Source organism: Athene noctua, chromosome 5 (genome assembly GCF_965140245.1).
Source record: "Athene noctua chromosome 5, bAthNoc1.hap1.1, whole genome shotgun sequence".
Lineage (NCBI taxonomy): Eukaryota > Metazoa > Chordata > Aves > Strigiformes > Strigidae > Athene > Athene noctua.
In genome coordinates this window covers 53,449,459-53,464,455 of record NC_134041.1, presented here as the reverse complement: position 1 = coordinate 53,464,455, position 14,997 = coordinate 53,449,459, and the positions used below count along the sequence as shown (strand labels likewise).

At 43.5% G+C, this 14,997-nt stretch overlaps 1 protein-coding gene across 4 annotated transcripts in view; it reads right to left on the bottom strand.

Moving 5' to 3' along the window:
• NEURL1 (neuralized E3 ubiquitin protein ligase 1) overlaps window positions 1–14,997 on the bottom strand; it is a 170,065-nt gene that overhangs the window by 69,318 nt on the left and 85,750 nt on the right. For all 4 annotated transcript variants that reach the window (XM_074907662.1, XM_074907665.1, XM_074907663.1 and 1 more), the window contains one exon: window positions 2,290–2,531. In XM_074907662.1, the coding sequence (XP_074763763.1) occupies window positions 2,290–2,531 (242 nt within the window). The remainder of the gene's footprint in view (window positions 1–2,289; window positions 2,532–14,997) is intronic.

Genomic DNA, 14,997 nt, shown 5'->3' with positions numbered 1-14,997 from the left:
CCCACTGGACTCAGCGGGAGTTCTGCTCATAAATCCCCTGTGCGTATTCTTCACATATGTTATGCAAGCTAAAATCCTAAAATATACAGTGATAAACAAGTGTGAATTTCCAGAGATAGCTACATTGTTTCAGAATGAGGAAGAAATAACCCAGAACCTTTGCCTAAACCACTAAACCCACTCAAATCTTTGACGGTGTTTTCAAAAACAAAATGTTCCTTTCATCTCCTCCCAAATCGTTTTTTGTGGTTGTTTGTCCAAACTGCTGGCCAACATGAAAAATACCCCATTAGGCAATGTGAGTGAGTCTTGCTGGGTTTCTAGCCTGAATGGAAGCAGTAAGACCTCCACAGGAAAGGAAATATCTATTTTCAAAAGGAGGCATCTTCCTAATTTCTTGCTCCTTTGCTGGCTTAAGGGAAGAGGCAGGCAAAGCTGATACGCTGCTGTAGGGCCCAGTGCTCTGGGATCTCTAGCAATGGGCAACAGCAGGATCATTCAGACTCAGTAGCTACATGCAGATAAACCTCTTGGAAAACTCCTTGTGCATAAATTAAAGATTTGCAGGCAGATCTTTCATCTGTGCCATGAACTAAAGTTGCCAAAGAAGATGACCTACTTTGTGCCAATGAGAGGCATAAAATCAGCTAAGAATGGAAAAATGCAGTCCCACACACTAGAGGGCATAAAGATTGGAAATTATCTGTGGGTGAAGTTTAAAAGGCCCCAAGCACAAGGTGCTGAGACCCTAAAAAGTGCTTCAGTTCCAAAGGGGACTGATGAATTTCTTCATCAAGAAGCAGCTCCAGGTACATTCGGAGGCATGCTGTCTTAGACAAGCTGAATTTCTGTCATGGTTTAACCCCAGACGGCAACTAAGCCCCACCCAGCTACTTGCTCACTCCTCTCCAGTGGGATGGGGGAGTAAATTCAAAGTGAAAAAGTGAGAAAATTTGTGGGTTGAGATAAAGACTGTTTAACAGGCAAAGCAAAAGTCATGCACACAAGCAAAGCAAAATAAGGAATTAATTCACAGCTTCCCATCAGCAGGCAGGTGTTCAGCCATCTCCAGGAAAGCCAGGCTTCATCACGTGTAATGGTTACGTGGGAAGACAAACGCCATCACTCCAAACGTCCTCCTGCCTCCTTCTTCCCCCAGCTTTTTATATGCTGAGCATGATGCCATATGGTCTGGGATATCCCTTTGGTCAATTGGGGTCAGCTGTCCCACCTGTGTCCCCCCACAACTTCTTGTGCACCCCCCAGCCTACTCACAGGTGGAGTGAGGTGAGAAGCAGAAAAGGCCTTGACCCTGTGTAAGCACTGCTTAGCAATAACCAAAACACCCCTGTATTATCAACACTATTTTCAGCACAAATCCAAACCACATCCCCATACTAGCTGCTATGAGGAAAATGAACTCTATCCCAGCCAAAACCAGCACAACTTCCCATGTCAGATGCAGCACAAGGGGTACCAGCTCCATTCTCCTGGCTACCACAGACACAAAGGACATGAAATCAGCCTCTGCCAGCAAGAAAAATATGATGACTGCTATGTTCTTTCATCTGACCTTAATGCTATAAGGCAACTGATTCAACAAAGTCCTCAGCAGACTGCCAGAAAGATCCTTTTCTTAAACAGCTCCTTTCACCCCGTCAGCCAAACCCTTTTATCTTCCCCGCCAAGCACATGAACAAGCACCTTCACTTCCAGGTCCTTTACACCTCCTACCTGCTGGCTATGGAGAGGCTAACTCCCACCTCCATCAGTCCAGCCTTCATTACCGCCTTGTTTATAGGAAGGAAAGTGCTTATTGTGGAACTGAACAGTTAACTAACTCCTCACCCTCCCTCAGCCTGCCCAGTAAAACTCCTTTGTAGGATGTATGCAAAGCCTAGAGGACACATTGCCTAGAGGACACATTGGCTAGAGGCATACCGAGGCAGCTGCCTTTTGGAATGACCAATACAGCTCTTTTTTCTTGCTGTTTTCCAATCAATCTCAACTTAATCTCTTGTTCCTTGTCTAACATCAAGATAAACTCTTTTGGAGTGTGGATTTCACTTTTGTTCCCAGTTTCTACAGCGATCGGTACAAATGGCTCCAAGAACTACAGAGACAAAAGCAGATGTACCGACAAAGATTGTGGATCTTTAAGGCCAGAATCTGACTACGGTGCTTTTCACAGAAGGGCTAAAGATTTGGTGCAGGCACCAAAGCCTGATACACCTCAACATTCATTCACAGCAGCTCCCATGGCAATAAGGGAAGGTATCATTTACTCACCTTAAGCCTGACTTGTTCATAAATAACGATGGGCCTGTTGCTGAAGGTAATGGCATTGCAGAAACTAGCCTGGCGTTTCACGGCCTTCTGCGTCGTGTCCATGATGATCTGGGATCCCTTCGTGTGAGGATGGAAAAGCAGAGGGCTGATGGACAGAGCTCCACACTGTGGGATGGGGAGACAGTGCTTCTGCTTGTGGTGGCATCGGTGGGAGGAAGCCGAAAACGATCCACCTATGGAATCTGAAAGCAGAATGGGGGAAAAAGGGTTTCAAATCTGCTGTGAGTAATAAGTAAAAAATTTCCAAGCCAAAAAAAGCAGGGGTACTTCAGAGGGGAACTACAGAACAAAATTAAAGTTAGTCAAATCCCCACTCTGTGTATCACTAAGGGTTTCTAGAGCATCTTGAACAATAAAAGGCTACGAGGATACTGAAGGCTCCCATCTGGACAGTCTGATGGTACAGAGCATGACACAGAGACTGCTCAGCACTGAAATCACAGCCACCCTTGAGGCCACATATCAGAAGAGAAGGCAAGAATTGGTTCCAAAATTAGAAGAAAGCATGTGTGAAGTTTCTATATCAAAGCGTCACGCTCAGGGAAAAATCTTCCACTTCCCAAGGACTCCCACACAACTTGATCATTTCTCTCACTCCTCCTTTGCAAGAGCAACTCCATGGATCCTTGAACCCATGTGTGTTTGGATGCTGTCCTATCCACCTGTGCTAAGTGCCAGCTCAGACACATACATTGCTAATTTATACTCAAACACCCCTCAGCAATAACCCACCTGGATTCCTCCACCAACCACCATCCATTCTCCTCTCTCTTCCACTGATGGGAACCTCATCTGAGATGCCACCTGCCATGAAGGCATTGATCAGCACACTACGATTACGGTGAGGAAAGAGAAGAGGGAGAAAGGCTATGAAACAGGAAGGAGATTACGTCTTTCTCTAACCAAGGCCCTACACAAAGAGTCAATGCATGATCAACACAGTCATGACAGCAGCTTTGTTCAGGAACAAATGGATGCATGAGTTTCTTTTCAACAGGGACCCTGCAGCAGTTCAAGCACAAAACAATCATTATACTGAACACAAGTCATCTGCTTCCTTTTCCTTGTGTGCACATATATACTACATTATGCACATATGTTTGGGAGGAGATACTCGTAGATTTGGAAACAGAGTATCAACAGAACAAAGGATTATTCTGTGATAGTGTCAGGGATGCAACAAAAGCAAATATGACCTTAACAGTCTGCCAGTTTGAGCTGTAAAGATGCGTGACTAAATACTGTGGTTAAAAACTCTATTCCTCAAACATGCAAACTATAGAAATTAATTATATACAATCCTCACAGAAATTAATTGCTGACAGCTATGTCTTTATATACCTACTATAAACAAATGCTTACACCTCTAATGTAACTTTTGACTTTGTAATAAAAAGCCTGGACCATATTCTTCCCAGCCTTTGGGGTACTTTTAGATTGTAGCTATATGAAGTTGTAATGGCGTATCATCAGGGCAAGCTTGAATAACTACCAACAAAACTTACAATCCTGGTTTCCGATGAGAACATTTTAATTCAACTTCAGCATCAGTCACGCCAGCCTTCTCATCTCTCATGATTTTTTTTCTCTCATTTTCAGCAGCACTGCTATTCCTTCATAACAGAGCAGGGAGGCCAAACAGGGCTGTTATCTTTAAATACTTTCATTAATGCTTTAAGGGAGAAATGAACCAACTGGGATTTATTTGATGTTAAAAAATATGTGGAATATAAGTCATCTTCCTTCTGCTCCTCACGCATGGAGGGGGAGAAATAAGGTGCAGGTTCACCTGAGCAAGCAGGTCAGAGAGGGAAACCTTCAGCAGAACGGACTGCATGGAAGGGGGAACTTGCCATGGAGAAGGTCAGGATGCAACTGCTCATGTAAGCCTGACCTTCTCCCTTTAGGCACACTAGTGACCCAGGGCAGTGCACCCTGTCTCTTCCCACAGCCCAGACTGGGAGGTCAGACGACAACACAAGCTGCAGCAGCCCCACAGATAGAACCTTCTGAGGTTACTTCCTAAGACCTGTTTAATTAGAGGCTGTCTTATGCCCAAAATAACAGGAAGCTGAAGCCCTTCCAGTATCACTAGCTTTTTTCCAAACAAGGTGTGTTCTCTGCTATCACCCCTCTGGAACCCTGTTAAGCCCTTGGTTTTAGTGATACCTTGCTGATGAGTTCCCCCAAGCTTAATGGTATTTTGCAATGAAGTATTTCCTTTATCACTGCAAACATGATGCTATTCAGCATCACAAATGATTATGAGCCAGAGACAGCAAAACCGGCCAACTTAACCTTGCTCCACTCCACCTCCCCAGTGGGTCATGCTGGTCTGTAGGGACAAGTCCGTTGACAGATGGTCAAAGCAAACCATCCCAGTCTCTCTTCTGGCATAAATTTTTCAGGCTGATGGAACTCCTCGTTGCTCATCTCTTAGCTGTTTCTCTGTTTCTGCTATATCTCTTTTTTATAGGTAGACTAACTAAAAATAAATATCTAGTGCAAAAACTTCCATTCCTAAATTTTTCAGCTTCTCTAAAATACATATAAAGTCACAGTCATTTCTGAAACAAGACATGTATTGAGGGATATAATCAATTGTTTGAGATAATTTAAAGTCAAAGGATCCATAGGAAAATACGAAAAACTTTTTCTGGTGATTTCCAGTATTGTTCTTTTCAACACCTCTTTGATAGTTTCTAGGGGTGCATATATGCGAAAGAGAATAAACTAGCAGTGAATATACATTCAATGCATGTCATCTTTGCATCCAGATCTAAATTTTGTAACTCAAACTTTTTGCTAGCAGTCACTCACCAAAACAAACTTGCCCAGCAAAAAGGCACAAAAATTTTAACCTGTTCACATATCTCAGTGCTCTAATATAACCAGATAACTTGGCTGTGGTAATAGCTGCCGCACCTCTCCACAGGACATCGTGCCCTTTTAAAATGTGGTAATGGAGACACCAAAACTGCCCACAGCTTTCAAAACAGTCTCTGATAACAACACCGCATATGTCCAGAGCATCTGCTGAACCAACGTTAGGGAGCCGTAGGGTCCTGCCTGAGCCCAGGGAAAGGATGTTAGACAAATACTTATTTTCTGTGACAGTTCCACACTGTTACGTAAGAACGGGCCAAACCCATGCCAGACCAATGCCTGCAGGATGAGTGCCCCCCACGCAGACAGCTGAAACACAGGGCAACCATGCTTCATGGGAATGGAAGAAACCATCCCAGGATCAGCTTATAGAGGCAGATAATGCAAATGGGGAGACCTCCTCCTTTCTCCCAAACGCTCTTACACAGTAACGACTCCTGCATGATGAACACACTCAGGTAAGGACCAGAAAAGGTCTTAATTTTCGAAAAGTGCAACTATTTAATAATGGAGTTTTATACCTTACAAATAGTTGAAGAAGTTACAAAGCAATGGGTCAAATACAAAGGCCTTTGCTCAAATTCTTCAGGGTAGCACATCCATTCCAAAAGCTGGAGACACCATGCAACTTCAGATGGCAACACAAACACCTAAGACTGGACTTAGACAAGGAAAGGGACACTTCAGAAACATAAGCTGGTGAGATACACTGCTGTCCCTGCTTGGCCAGCTAAAAATAAAATAAATCATGTGCTTAAAGTTTTTGTTCTCACTGGGCTGGACCTGGACTTCATTCTTCTCCCATGCCCTTATTTAAACCACTACACATTTTGACATGCCCAGCTTTTGCTACCAGCAATACTAGTACAATACAGCTGAGGCCCTTACAGTAGGTTTCAAATTTTTTTTTCTTTATATAAAAGAACTGAGTGAAACTCACAAACCCAGTCCTCCTGATTTCACAGCAACCATGCAAGACTCCATTAACTGAGAGTCTAACCCAGACTCCTCCGGTGCCGCAACCTGACTTATCAGTCACCTAACAAAGGTGAAGTAATTGCTTGAAATAAAAATCGCAAACAAATAAGTATTTGAAAGAAGGCTGATATATGAGACCATGTTCAAGGGCACTGCAAGTTTCCCATGCCACAACTTAACACAACTTCCCCCTGACAAGCAGGAGTTGTAACAACATGCCAGGACTACGCAAACTGGTATCTTGTGACAAAAGTCACAAGAGCAAAATCATGCCTGTCTGAAAACAGCCTCTGTGTCAAAGGGCTACAAATCTAGAGATGCACCATGGACCCCTGTACAGCTTTCCAAGTTTCACACTGGGGGTCATAAAGAACAGCATCTGCTCACTCTTATGGTTTTAAAGATTGACAGACTTCAGCTTTCAATTCACACCCAGTACTAGATGCTGTTTGAACCATGAACACAACCTTCCCCTTATTCCATAAACCCCACCAAGAGAGCAGCAAAAGTGGTAATGTACCACTTGTTCCCCTGAGCCACAAGACGTGGGCTGGATCTTCTGAAACCCTTGGCAAGCCAAGTTGAAGGAGACGTTAACATGAACTGCAATGTGAAGCAGTCTGAACCGCTCTGCCGTCCGTGTCCCACACCTAAGTACATCCTCTTCAGAGCCCTGTTTGAGACAGCCTCAAAGGTGGCACACTTCTCCCTCCATGTACGTTAGATATCCCTGGTGTCCTGAATCTCAACTCCTGAGCAACATCAACACACTGTATAAAAGGCCGCACTAGATGTTCTCAGCTTAGTAAAATGCATCCCAAAGCCTATTAGGGGTTTTCACCAGGAGTGTTCATGCTCTGCAAACATTAGGCATAATCTTAAAGGCTTGGGATTTCTTAAATGCTGCAAAAAGTGACTGGATTTTTTTTTAAATACATTTTTTCCAGTTGAAAAAATCTCGACAGGCACCTATCAGAATACTGTCAAAACTCATTTCAGACTACAAACTAACTGCAAGGTATTTAAGATAAACTTCTTAGAGCATGTGAAATAAGTGGCATTCACAATTGAAAGAAAGAGAAAATAAGACTTCAAAACAGAGCCTAGGGACTGACATGCAGTAGCAAGTGGGAATGACAAATCCCCGTCCACCTGGGGAGGAGGAGAGATCTGGGGGTGCTGACAGAGGTACCTGTCCCACAGGCTAGCGACAGTGAAAAGAGTGGATGGGGCAAAACACCACACTATGAAGGGAGAAAAGGGTTTCTAAACTATTACATTTTCAAAAGAGGTTGACAGACAGTGCTTTATCTGGCAGGTAGCCTTACTATGTAAGCATTTAAAAGGAAGGATTGTGAGAAGAAAAGGAAACCATGTTCGGGTGTGGGGAATGCAAGGGAAGCCCTGCCCCAGGGACGCATGCATGGTTCAGCAGAAAAGCCCTAGCCCTGAAAGAGTACCTGCACAGCCTTTCCAAAGCTGGATGATTACTAGCAGCACAGCAAGAAAAAAAACAGCTATGAGATGAATGCGTGTAAGTCTTACCACTTTTTGAGGTGGTCCCATACTTTTGAGAATTATCAGTGAAATACAGTGTAACTAGTTACACTAATCCTTTACATTTGTTAATAAAGTTCAAAGGGAGAAAACCATAATGAATTCATTGTGCTAGGCTTTGCAAATGGATTCTTAAAAGCATACTTTGAGATACAGTTTACTAAAAATAAATATTAGCTTAACACCAGTGGAAACTGAAAAGGGGTTGCAAACCTTGTTTTCTCACATGCAGCCTGACCCAGGGCATGTGCACAGAAGAAGAACCATAAATTAATGCAAATTAAAACCACAGTTTCTTCACTGCCTTTAAAAAACGTGTTTGCTGTTCTTGAAGGAACAAGTAATCATGTATCTCCAGTTTATATCCAGCTCTCACTGTGCTGTTGTAATGATAATGACCCTAATCAGATTGCTGTCACCACAGTCAACTACTCCTCTTGGCATGACGAGTTGACAAGGAAGCAAAAGCAAAGCTTTCCTCTGCCATGAAGACAGACTATAGCTTTGCAGGTGTTGGGGTATTCAATGATAGAAAATGAAAAGGATTAATTCTGGAATATTAGTCCAAAACACCTGAAATTACAGACCATCTTGGGTTAAAGTTTAGAGAATTAGGGACCTATCTACAAGGTGGATCTCAGCCAGCAGGTCAGATCTAGCACTCCCATCCAAGACTCCAAAACAAGTCAAAGCCGAAATGTAACTTATTTTCATCTGTGCTATTTTAGCAGTGATGAGATGTATCAAGAGAGTAAGTTTGCACATAGTGTAAGATTTTCCATTTAAATTGCAAACTAGGAGACAAGAGGCAGGTGCAGACAGACCACATGCACATGAAAGGAGATAATACCAGTCAGGGTGAGGCTTGGAGTAGTGCCCTTTTTTTTTAAGGCCAAAAAAGCAAAGCTGTGTTTAAACTAATAGATCTGAAAGACAACAAGTGTGGTTTTACAGACATTTATGAGAAGCTCCGGCCCAGTATAAAAAGTGAGCAGTAGAAGCTGTAGTTGACTGAAGGATGATCTACAACGCATCCATCTTTCAAACCTGACTGATGGGTGGTAGGGAGTGGTCACTTTGCAAGGTGCCTTCAAAGTGAAGAAGCCAATTTTTAATTTCACAGAGAAAAATAAAATTAGCAAAAGAGATGCAAAAAGTGACAATAAGGACAGAGGGCAGGTAAACAGGTGCAAGAGCACAAATTTGAAATAAATACAAATGTGGCAAGACTCTGTCAACAGCAGAAGAGAAAAGACTTTGAGGCTTGCAGAAAGGAAAGGGAAGGGGAAAAGCTGTGTCCTGAAGATGGGACAGATGCAGGCAGAATCTGCAAGACTCAGGACACTGATATGTTTGAGCAGATTTATAAGGATGAGCTGAAACAGATTGCCATTTCCTCTGCCCCTCTGCCCAGCTGGGATGTGCATTTGCCCTCCATCGTATGCAGTGCAGTAGCTGAGGAGCAGGGATGTGTCCTGTTCAACAGTCACTCCTGATGCAAAGACAATAACCTCTGCAGAAGTGCCAGGGACTACCTGGGTGTGGGGCTTTTTTAGCAGCATCAGCTGAACCCATTGACTTATAAGTTCCTGGTTACAACTGGGATGTGAGGCTTTACGAAGCCTTGCTTGAAGACGATGCTGAGGCTATGAGGTATTAGTAAAGGTCAGGAGGGTAGCAATTTTTGTAAGGCTTGAAAAAAGAAGGTGAAAGATCTGAGGAGTGACAAGAGAATAAGAGCTCTGCTTCAGTTATATGAAGCCTGAGTTGTTTGTAGTATTTTATTTAAAAAAAACAACACAAACCCAGAGCAAAAATTTGAGTTGGGCAAAGGAGATTTAATACTACAGAGGAGAGATGAATCTGTTAATTGACTATAGGAAGGATATGGCTGAACTAATGTTTGTGGCTGAAATTACACAGAAAGAGATGAGATGTTCCTGGGCAGAGCCTAGACGAGACTCTGTCAGATGTGGAAAGGAAGATGAGGAAGACCCTCAAAATGCAGGAGAGGCAGGAGAGGACAGCAGGGCACGACTGAGCTGGGGAGGCAAATCCTCACACACACCATCTACAGGAGGAACGATCCAGCTGATGGCACTGAAAGCACTTAAGAATACCAAGCACCATGATGGCTGATCACACCTTTTTTTTGGGAAGATATCAGAAGGGAGATGTGTGAACTTATAAGTATTTCTATATGCACATAAAGCTGTCAAGAAGAAACCCCTTCCCCTTCTAAATTAATTTTAAAACTTCACATCTTCAGTGATGATGTTCTGTAATCATTAACCATCTCCTGGTCTCTAATGAGACACTGTTTACCAGCATCTCTCACAGTCATTCACAGTAATTCAGTTGCCAACGTGGCACGCCATGGAGGATGGCCACAAGACCTCCAGCACTGCTTCGCTTCCCAGTGGTGCAGTCCACCCTTTGCACGAACCCTCCTCACCCTCTCCCTGTGCAAATCCCCCTGAGCCCCTGCAGACCATAAGTCCGCTAAGCACATAAGAAGAGCAAGAGCATAAGTAGGCAGCCATATGCTCCCATCTGCTGGGTAAGGACAGAAGGAGTAAGCAGCCCCCCCGAAAGATGCGGAGCAGCAGCAGGATGAACTGCCTCAGGAGCTGTGACACTCAGGGTCCAGCTAGACCATGAAAAGGAGACTGAGATCCCTCCGTCAGCAGCAGCCACTTCTCTCCACACTATCTTCTAGAAGCTCCTCTGATCCACAGGCGGGAAGGACTTGCACACGCCATATAATTATTTAGAGAGCAGCAAGGCACTTCTGACCTTACTCTCTTTGCATCTTGGTGATTTCGCATCTTTATTATCATTACTAAGGCATCATAAGTTAGATGTTGAGTAAGAAATTAGAAGATCAAAGTAAAAAATTGTGCTTTTGGAAGCATCCAAGATCTCTCTCGTGATTTAGAGCATTTTTGCTCTGCTGTAATCAGGTCAGGTCTGTCAGCAGTCTAATGAGAAATGTAAAAACGTATTTATGTCTTCTAACAAAAGAAAGCAAGATTAAATCCAGTTCAGTTTAAGATTTAGGGATGTTTTAAAAATTCTGTTTATCCTTCTCTTGGCGAATGTGCAGTTTGGGAATCTTCTCCTTTTCTAATATCTGATGCTTCAGGAAGAGGAGGAACAGCTTGCCCAGGGTGATGGCTGATCTGTCTGTGCTGCAGATGGTGGGACAGAAGGAAGAAAAAACCCCAAAATTTTCCATGCTACCTCCTCTTGATAATCTTTATCTTCTCCAAGATAAGCAGATATACTGTTTGCCATAAGATTATGTGTACTTTATAAAGTAAATTATGTTTGCTTCTCTGCCCCACTGCATAATGAACCAGTTCCCCACCACAGCTCCTTTCCCATAAACTGTCCACTTGGGACAAGCCAGAGAACTCTCCCATCTACCATAATTTCAGATACTCATTTTGTTCGTATAGATCAGAACTATACACAGAACATTTTACACCTGCATTAACATTACAGAGTTCCTCCTAATTTATAACCATGTAAACTAGGACTAACTAGTTATTGCAGACGTTTAACTAAGAGCAGTGCTGCTGAGATTAGGGCAAACACAACCTCCGCCCCTCTCTAATCTCGTACAAGCATACAGAGAGGGCAAGTTCAGCTTCTGCTCTCACTCATGTCCTTCTGCGGGTCTGCTAGGAGCTGCCATGGCTCTGGATGTGCTCTGCCCATCCCCTCTCCCCTGCCAGAGGCCAGCACCTGGGCTAGACGGGTCCCAGGGTGCAGTACATGTACAAACCTTGCATCAGTTTTGAACCAAAGCCTCATCCTCAATGAGCTAGTGTTTTCACTGTAGCGCTAGCTGCACGCTGCTTTTTCCCTTCCCCTCCTGCAAGACCGGGCACAGCTGTGATGACCAGCTGAACAGCTGCCCCAGAGGTAGCTGCGTTGCCCTGCACAGCCCACAGTCAGTAGAGCAGCCACTCTCAGAGGGTTCATGACAGTTCACACTGTGAAAGAAGTAGCTACATAAAAGCAGAGCCTAACTGCAAATATTTTATGGACATGTAGTATTTCCATGCACTACAAATCAATGTAAAAGATGTTTTCTTCAAGGGGCCTCATATAGACTGTGTTTTTAAAATGCATTCCCTCTGCTAAATATAAATCAGTAAGAGTTTTTGTTCTTCCAAAAGATTAACTAGCCTCAGTATTTTGGGATCTAATTCTGGAATACTTGTAGAGGTGCCAGCATTCTCTTCCAATTTAAATACAGTTTAATGGAAAGTCTATCCTGGGCATATTTTCCATGTACAGTGCAATAGCTTGGAAGTCTGCATATTGAGAGTTCACCAGAAAGAGAAGTAACCTGTCAAGGTTAAACTTTAGGTATTTGTCAGGACACGAAGGAAGGCAAGAGCAATGGAGAGCAGGAAAAAAACAAGCATAAGAGTGGTAGAGACAAGCAAATGGATCTGTAGAACCAAAATCCAAAAGATGGTAGAAAATGTTGGAGCCACCACGCAGACAAAATGCAAGTTAGAGAAGCTGTGGTTCTGAACTCAAGCCCTTGAATTAGCTTTGAGTTATACCTGTGTAAAATCAAAGATGTGCCTCTAGACTCAAGATGCCGAATTGGGTCCGCAGCAGTCTACTCACACTGCATATTTACAATATAATGAGCTAAATTAGGATGCTGTTCTTTATACTCCCTCTGTCACCAGTGGAAAGAGATAGGGTCTTAAGAGGATCTCTGAATAAAGAGCATCTCTGCAACATGCTTCTCATCTGGATCATCAACAGGAGGATGCTCTTCCACTGCTCTACCGTTAATCCCAGTGCATGAGACTATTCACTAGGGATGCAGAACACTGTGGCCAAAAATCTCCTGTGTCACCTCCCATATCCTAAGTGTCTGGTTTAGCACAGCTCTCTAATCAGAAACCACCTCTCATCAAGAAAGACAAAAGTCCCAGGCTGGAGATGCCATCCAACCTTGCTCTCTGCAAAAATTTTGACTTTTCCAAGTGTCCCTGGAATAAGGCAAGTAAACAGTAAGACCTTGGAATAACACAAGCTCCCCAACACAGGACAGAAAGCAGGAACATCTCTGCAGAGACAACATTTGCAAGAAGGTGGTATGGGTGCTGGACTCTTATTTGTAGCTCCAAGGCAGAGAACAAAGACTGCTAGAGGGATGCCTCTAGAAAGAGCCTGGAAAACACTCCAAGACAGGGCCAGCACCATTCATATCACAGCAAACTCTAGAGTTGCACTGACTGAAATATCCCTGAGATGATAGCAATTTAACCCTCAAATACTATCAGTTCCTCAAAGCCACAAAAAGCTCAGAGACCAACACGCTAGGTGAGCTTAGACCACAACGAACAGCAGAGAGCTTCTTCCTCAAGAGCTCATGGGCTCAGTCATGCTGGGGATTTAGCATCCACATGTGATTTGTGTCTTTGTAAATACCCATCTCTGAGTACAGCACAGGTACACCCAGCACAGCCCTGATGTGCTCCTGCCTTACAGCAGAGTGTCAGCATTCCTGTCAGTTCAGAAACATTGTTGAAAACTTTGGACTGCAGTTGTGAAATCTCCAGTGGCTTTGTTGCCTCTTCTGCATTTGGCTGCTTGAATTTATTGCAAATGTCATATGTGTATGCCCTCACTTTAATTTAGCATTTGGATGGGTCAGGATATATATCAGAGAGTCTGTTCTTCTACTTCTCCTCTTACCCAGCTAGACAGTGTAGATTATGTTTCTCATTCAGTACCACATACCATGAAGTTTTTTATGCCGGAATGCCACTTCTGAAGTATTTCAGGAAGAAGTTTTTCTTCTAACATCCATGACAGTGGAGTGTGCTTTTTTTCCTAATATAAACCATCCCTATAAAGTCACTTTGAGGTACTATAAAGTTGGGTCATTTCGTCTGTAGTCTTGTTTAAAAACGCAGTGCTCAAGTCATACCTGTTTCACACTCTTCCTCTTTAAGTCCCCTGCTATTGTTCCTTGCAGTGTCTCTTGAGAGCATTCCTGCCAGAAGCAGCTCCTTACTCCATCCGTATTTAAAACTTAACAAGCACTTCTGAGATGTAGTGATACTTTTTTGGAGCCCAAGTGGTGCTCTGCGTAAATGCTCCTATTGCCTCCTTTCAGTGGTTTAATTGCACCATCTCCACTGATGTCTGCCTGCAAGTGCATGTGAAACAGTTTGCCTCCAGACCCAAGAGCCAGCACTCCCCTTCCCACAGAGCGGCCAGGGACACCCCCAGGTGACAGTTTGGCCGAAGGACAATGTCCAGCTACAGATGTTCCTGTGATGGAGATCTTCCACCACTCAATGGGGACACAAGAATTTCCAGACTGCCACAGCGTCCGTTCTGCAACTGCATTGCTCTCATCAACTGGGGCTGAGGGTCTGCCCACGTTCCCCCAGGAGCCACCTGAGTGAGCATTTAGTTCTGTCTAAGGACAATTAGCTGTGTGAGCAGGCCTCTGAATCTTTGGCAAAAACCTTCTGGTGTTGATATCCTCATATTCAGGCCATTGCTTTTTTTCCTTTCTGCAGATTGGTGGCTGTAGATATACTGTCATCCAGTATGTCTTCCCTACGTCTTTTTTTGTCTGTTCTCATTTCTTTCTGATCAACAGAAAACTCTCTTTTTCAGCACAAGAAAATTGCACTGCTCACGTTGTTGTCAGTACAGTCTCCAAACTATTTCCACCCACACCAGTTACTCAAATATCAAAGATTTTCATTCAGTATAAAGCCCAAAAGCAATCCTAAAGGGAAGATCTTTAAACACACATCTGCTGAGGGTCTCCTGGCTGCAGGGTTTACGTCGTTGTGAAATGGAACATGAATTTTCTTTGCTCACAAAGGAAGAATGCACCTGAAATCCTAGCCTTGCTACACACTGACTAGATCCAAAAGATACCGATTCCAGTGGCTTTTTTCCTGACTATGTTTGGCAGCAAATAAATCCTTACAGTATGGGGTTCTTAGAGCTAGCACCTTATCAGGCAGGTGAAAATTTACTATTGCCTTTACTATTTAGCCATGTTTAACACATTTAAATGTTTCAGGATTACAGGAGCTATGTGCTGCTTCCTTGAATTCCCCCTCCACCATTTCTCTATTCAAACCCTCCTTTCTTCTCCCTCATCTCTCCCTCTGCCCATTTCCCCTTGAAGAAAACTCAAAGAACACACAACCTTCCCCTCTG